This window comes from Octopus bimaculoides, chromosome 2, assembly GCF_001194135.2.
Source record: "Octopus bimaculoides isolate UCB-OBI-ISO-001 chromosome 2, ASM119413v2, whole genome shotgun sequence".
NCBI classification, from domain to species: Eukaryota; Metazoa; Mollusca; class Cephalopoda; order Octopoda; family Octopodidae; genus Octopus; species Octopus bimaculoides.
In genome coordinates this window covers 100,387,997-100,395,065 of record NC_068982.1, presented here as the reverse complement: position 1 = coordinate 100,395,065, position 7,069 = coordinate 100,387,997, and the positions used below count along the sequence as shown (strand labels likewise).

The 7,069-nt window shown below is 34.9% G+C and overlaps 1 protein-coding gene across 15 annotated transcripts in view; it reads left to right on the top strand.

Annotated features, from left to right (window-relative positions):
* Positions 1 to 7,069, top strand: part of LOC106871624 (myb-like protein A) — a 169,751-nt gene that overhangs the window by 98,999 nt on the left and 63,683 nt on the right. For all 15 annotated transcript variants that reach the window (XR_008267195.1, XR_008267194.1, XM_052978524.1 and 12 more), the window contains 2 exons: positions 2,942 to 3,103; positions 4,615 to 7,049. Coding sequence is in view for 13 of the 15 variants with exons in the window: in XM_052978524.1 (XP_052834484.1) it covers positions 2,942 to 3,103; positions 4,615 to 7,049 (2,597 nt within the window). In the remaining 2 variants the exon portion in view is untranslated. The remainder of the gene's footprint in view (positions 1 to 2,941; positions 3,104 to 4,614; positions 7,050 to 7,069) is intronic.

The following is a 7,069-nucleotide window of genomic DNA, read 5'->3' as shown; positions in this document are numbered from 1 at the left end:
GCATACAATGGAGTAGCCAGCCTGCCCTGTGCAAGACCTGTAGATTTGTGACTTTTTCTCTCTAAGTTATGAGCTTGTTATAACAGGTTAGAATCTCCTTTTGATCGTGTCAACGATCAGTCATTTGCATCTTACACTCTCCGGAGTTGAATGTTTCGTTAGCTTTTTACAGTGTCAACTTTAATTCTAACCTGTATTTCAGAATGACGTCCAATCCAAGGAAAGATTTCTTGAGAGACTAGATTTATAGACCGACACTATGGATCCATAGTACGAAAATGAATAATTTTAATGGAGTAAATACAACTCGTAGATACAATTAAATTACGGAGTGAGTGCGCTATGCGGTGATAAGTAAAAATGCAATGATAATACCAGGTCGAATATGGTTGAGAATGTTCGGACATGTAAAAAAGTCATTCAATGTGTTGTCATGGAGAAAATTTCTCGCTGTAGACATAATGGTGTAAATACATCTAAATACACCTATCCAGACTGTAAGATGCAAGCATTTCAAAGTAGTTATCTCTTCTTCATTCACAGAAACCGGGCGATGGCGCTGCGAGCCGGTAAGAGAGAGACAATCTCTCTTTTGTTTTCCCAATCAATATACGTCGGCTGGTAGCGCAAATCGACGGTCCATCGTAATTAAATTGTGGGGTGAGCGTGCTAAGCGGTTATAAGTAAAAATGCAATGTTAATACAAGTTCGAATATGCTAAGCAAGAAATTTTCTCCATGACAAAACACAGTGAATGGCTTGCTTATAAGTCGGAACATGCTTTTAGCATATTCGAAGTGGTATTAACATTGCGTAGATATAATATACATTTAACATGATAATGGCGAGTGTAATAGTTTCGGTTTGGGTCGTAAATTTAGGACAAGTTTAAACTTAGTATGTGATTCATTTTATATCGATAATCTATACTTTTGTTAGACTTTATATAATACCTTCTAATAACATAAAACGAGTGCTTCATATAATGTTAACAGCTGGTGGCCTAGTCCATTGTTGGTGGCTTAGTCCATTCTTATTTTTGTTCTTTCGAATTTGTGCAGCAAGGTTGGCTGAGGATTTTTAAAGTCTTCCATTGAGTGAACATTTTAAATCTATTTTGCCCAGCCTTTCTATGGTATTTATATATTCTTTAATGTGTTTCTTAAACAGTATCGCTCCAAAATGCAAACATTTCACTTATTAAAGGCGAACAGTTGTTTTCTGAGCCGGAATGATTAATGCCACAACTTTTCATTGTGGTTGTTATGTTGTCTTCATTTCGTTTCCGTTTGGCTTCCTTGTAGTTTATTTGTTTGTTTTTTTTGTTTTTGTTATTGTTTTTTTAAGAACAGATTCTTCAGAATATTAGAGTAACTCATCTACACTGAGAGAGCTGCCCTTTGATTTCGCATACAATGGAGTAGCCAGCCTGCCCTGTGCAAGACCTGTAGATTTGTGACTTTTTCTCTCTAAGTTATGAGCTTGTTATAACAGGTTAGAATCTCCTTTTGATCGTGTCAACGATCAGTCATTTTAATGCTCAGATCTAAAGCAAGGTCCTCGAATTCTCTGTCAAAATTACAATTGACTTTTTTAGTTTGATTCTAATCTGGAGTGCATAGGGTAAATGGTTTACAATACAACCTTAAATCGTATATCAAGCTCATTATATACTGGTATCTATCAGATTGATTTACCCTAATGTTGATGATGACCCAGCTTTATCCACTGGCTTGCTTGTTAGGATGTTAGCAGGTTTAAGATCGTAAGGTAGTGCATTCGATTCCGATCTAGGCGGCGCGTTGTGTTCTTGGGCAAATCAGTTCATTTCTCGTTGCTTTAGTCTACTGAAATGAGTACCGAGTACTAGTAACAGTCATCTCTCTCTCTCTCTCTCTCTCTCTCTCTCTCTCTCTCTCTCTCTCTCTCTCTCTCTCTCTCTCTCTCTCTCTCTCTCCCTCTCTCTCTCTTCCTCTCTCTCTCTCTCTTTCTCTTTCTCCCCTCTCTCCCCCTCTCTCTTTATTTCTCTCTCTCTCTCACTCTCCTGAACGTTCTTTGGGGGTAAAGGTGAGCGGAGGCCAAGTAAATATCAATGTCTGCTCGCGAGTAGAAACACCTAAAACAACGAAAGCTTGGTAGATACCAGCAATTTATCCCCCATTCCCGATAATGGGAATCTAGTCATAGCAGCGATAACATGATAGCAGTGAGACATAGCAAGGAGTGGCTTTTAACCATTGTTGCAAACGTGGATCGATTTTCCTATAGTATATTCCTGAATTGATCGCCATGATCATCATTTGAAAATAGTTTTACAAAGTTTCTCTGATGTTATTGTAGAATAAATTTTAATTTGAACTTTTAAATTCATCTCTTGAAATCAATTCATATTAAAGAATCGCTTCATTCGTACGTAAAGTATAACTGACATACGAGTACAATGCTTCATGTTTCTCAGTTCTGAGTATTGCTATCCACAGTCAGCAAAACAGTGTCATTATTATAGAGAGTAATTAAATGCAGTCTAGCTAATTAAACTCGACGCTTTTAACAGCAATCTCATTCTTTTTTTAATTTTTTTTTTACATGTGTACATATTTAGTCCAAAAATGACGTATTGCTAGACTAGTGAACTTGAACATTTATTTATAAGCAATGCCTGTGAGGAAAATGTGGGTACAAAAAGAATCAATTGAAAGAAGGAATGATTAAACGAAATGTTTACAAAGGGATCTGCAAGATTGAGACTGCAGAAATAACGATCACTGTTGTCAATCAATAACCAGGATGTGGTTGCTATTCACAAAGCTAAATTAGTCTTCAATGGTAACCCAACGGCATATTTGGGATTATAGAACATTTAAATTTTTCATTATATTTCATAAAAGGTGTTTTTCCATCACTTCATAAACATGTTTTTTGATAAAATTTATTTGTTCAGCAAACTCGAACCGATCTGATCAAAGATTTGAGGGAACTCCTAATAAGAGTGAAGTGACACCTTCTACACAAAATAGGTTTGGTTATAAAAAACCAGTCCCTTCACCTCGAATATCAAGGACTAAAAATGTCCCCAAAGAAACAACTGGAGATAAAAACATATGTAAGTAATAATTCAATATTTTTGTATTCTTTATTACCAGGGATCACCGGAAAATAATGTCATTTTTTTTTCTTCTAAAGAGAAGTAGGACCTTATTTAGGAAATAGAATTATCATAAGTTCTCTGATGAAAAAAAATAATCATCATTTTAACAATAATTTGGGCTTTTTCATCAGCAATGCCTATACCACAAGCCGAAAGCCTCTTGAATAAAAAATAAATCATTCAATTGACTTTGATAATCCCAGAATGCCTTAACAATAACATTTTATTCCTTTAAAGGAATATTAGTTGAATGCAAACAAGTAGTTATCTGAAAGGATCGGATCAGGTGAGTAGAAAAGATGATGTAATATCTCCTGAATCACAATTTCTTTACTTCTTTTGGATTATTTTGACAAACACTCCAGTCTTGTGGAAGTTTACATTTTCTCCTCGGTAAAGTATTTTATTCAGTTTATGTTCCTATAGAGTCTAGATGATGACTATTATATTCTACTACCTCCTTAAATAAATTTGCAAATGTGTTATAGTGAACAGAAATATTATATAAAATTAAGCACACAACGGTCGTCCTCGATAATGAAGTGAAGAAACGATCAGCCAAATGTACAGGCTGGCACATGGATCCACTTCTGGCCCTAATATTTTTAGCGAAGAGGAATTAAGTTGCTAGGTGAATTTGTTTTTAAGCTATTCTCATTGGAATCTTCTTCATAGACTTTATAATATATTGCTTCTTAGATTTCTTGATTATCGAAGTCAGTATTTCTTACCTGAAACTTATCAAAACACCATTGATATTACTGCGTATCTATACACATTTTAATGAACATCAACATTGTTTCTGGAGAGAGAAAATAAAAAGAGTAATTTATTTTCTTATTGACGTCATAAAATTCATTGAGCACGAAATGTCAAATAAGATATCAGACAATTTGTAGAAAATAAAGGATTCCTTTTAAAAGAAAACTAATGAATCAACTAAAAGGAATTTTATTTCACTTCTAGTAAAATCACAATGGCATTTTTAGCAGAGAACCAAATCTCTTCCAGCGAAAAAGGAAAAAAAAAAAGATATTATTTTCCGGTTATCTTAGCGTTCTTTTTACTTGGCTTATGTATTTGGCTTCTTATTTTGAATATAACAACTGAAAAGAATAACTAAAATAAAGGCTTATATAATAAAGCTATTGAAGTTGCATGAGTTAATTTATCTTCTGTAAGGAAATTTAATAAAAGAATTCTACATATATTACGGAGATATGCCATGATTAACATGTATTTTTGGAAAAATATACTTATGAATATATTTCTGATGAATCTCTTTGAAAGCTTATGTCTATAAAACTTCCCAGCGCTACTTACATATAATCCTAACCAATATCAAAAGATTAAAGTCTTTTCCTGTTGATAGCTCCAGATGTAATAATATTGCTAGCAACGAATGAATACAGTTATATCGGAATAAACGCGATCCTTCAATTGATTTTATGTTTTTCAACTTACAGTGGCACCTGTGTTGCATCAGAGAGAAAGAAGTGTTTCCCAAAGCAGAAAAATACCTCGTACTTCTAGATCAAGTTCTAGAAACCGACATATGACAAATCCACTTGATGGTGGAAGAAAGCAGAGCCTTGAAAGCAAATCTCGAATACCTTTGTCCCATCAACAATCAACTAAATCAAACAATCCAAAAGAATGTTCGAGTCAGCCAGAAAAATATCATCCCAAAAGTGCTATATCTCCAAGCAAACAAACAAAATCGAGTAGCAAGACCAAAACCAACTCGGGTACTGTTGATACTAAATCAGATTCACCATATACCGTCAAAACTAATAACAGGTCATCTTCACCAAAACGTTTGTCTAAGTCAAAGAGTAACAGCTCAAGAAAAATGGATCAGGACAAATGCTCTGAGACAAAAGGACAAATATTTCCTGCAGAAAGTGTCTGTGATAGTAATCACTACTTTTCCAACGACTATCAAGAAAGAGACGCTTCCAAAGCAGACTTAGTAAATTGCAACTTAGATCGAGTAGAAGAAAAAATGATATCTTATCGTACCCAATTAAATATGACACCTACGGGATTTGGTGGATATACAAACTTCTTTATAAAGCCCATTCAGTTGAATGTAACACACGAAGCAATTGAAAATGAAACCCTTAAAACAACCCCAAATAGTGAAGATAACATTTTACCAACCAAAACAAATTGTCAAAATGAGTTGGGGTCAGGTAACCAAAAAAATCATTCAGATTTAATCGGAACTAATGAAGATAAAGTTGGGAATTCTAATTCTGAGTTGAAACATAAACAGTACCCCACTCAAAATAGTCACAACACAAGTAGAGAATTAAAAGACTATAACCAGGCAGAAGACAGAGTTCTAAGAGTTAAAGATCCAAACGAAATAGTTGCTGATATTAGAAATGATACCCCTTGTAATGATTCGTATTCTAATTTGGATATTGAAGAGAAGATTATTCCTCTTAATTCTCGTAAGGTTGCAAACAGTTTTACTGCTGATCAAGCGCCAAAGAATAATCATAAAAATGATGTCAATGGTGATGAATCGCGCATGATTAATAGAAAAAATATTCCAGACAACAACGGAATATTTGACCAAAATGTATCTAATAGTAAATTGACTGATCAACCAAACGAAACTATTTTAAAAGATGAGGGAACATATGGTTCTATCTCTTCAAAAGATGATACCAATACACAGACTAGACTCAATAATTCTCCTCTTATTAGTTTAGAAAATTTTGAAGATGACCAAAAGGAGCAATCAGACGAAGATTCCTCTGAAAATCCAAAAGAAAATAAAAACTTTTTCAAAAATATCCGAAACAAAGTCAGCTCTGTTTTCGCAAAGGATTCTGACAATGAAGACAGTTCCAGTGAAATGGATGTTTCACTTGACGATAGAAGAAGAAATGTTTCTGATCATAGTGAAGAAGAGACACCTGCAGACCAGCAGGAAGCTTTACACAAAAATTCCTCTGAAAATTCGAACGAAAGCAGAACACCTCTCAAAAATTTTCGAAAAAAAGTCCGTCCTGCTTCCACAAAGGACACTGACAATGATGTTAATTTCAATGAAACCGATGCTACACTTGATGACACGCAAATGAGAAATGTTCCTGATCATAGTAATGAGGAAATGCCCACAGACCAGCAGGAAAATTCGGACATAGACTCTCCAAGAAGTCCGAAAGAAAAGAAAAAACCTTTCAAAAATTTGCGAAACAAAGTCCGTTCCGTTTTCGCAAAAGATTCTGACAATGAAGATAGTTCTAATGAAATGGATGCTACACCTGATGCAAGAAAAGGTAACGTTTCTGATGATAGTGAGGAAGAAACCCCCACAGACTATCAAGGAGACGTAGAGAAAAATTCTCCAGAAAATCCCAGCGGTAACAGAAAACCTTTTAAAAACTTCCGAGAAAAAGTTCGTTCTGCTTTCACAAAAGACTCTGACAATGAAGATAGTTCTAATGAAATGGATTCTACACTTGATAACACAACGACAGGAAATGTTTCCGATCAAACGGATGAGGAAACGTCCAGAGACCAGCATGAATATTCTGACATAAATTCACCAGGAGGTCCCAAAGAAAAGAGAAAACCTTTCAAAAATTTGCGAAATAAAGTCCGTTCTGTTTTCGCAAAAGGTTCTGACAATGAAGATAGTTCCAAAGAGATCGATGCAACAGTTGATGATTCAACAACAGGCAACCTTTCTGATCATAGTGATGAAGAAACGCCCTCAGACCAATATGAACATTCCGACAAAAATTCGCCAGAATATTCGAACGAAAAGAAACCTTCTAAAAGTTTCCGACACAAAATCCGCTCTGTTTTCGCAAGAGGTTCTGACAATGAAGATAGTTCCAAAGAAATCGATGCAACAGTTGATGATTCAACAACAGGCAACCTTTCTGATAATAGTGATGA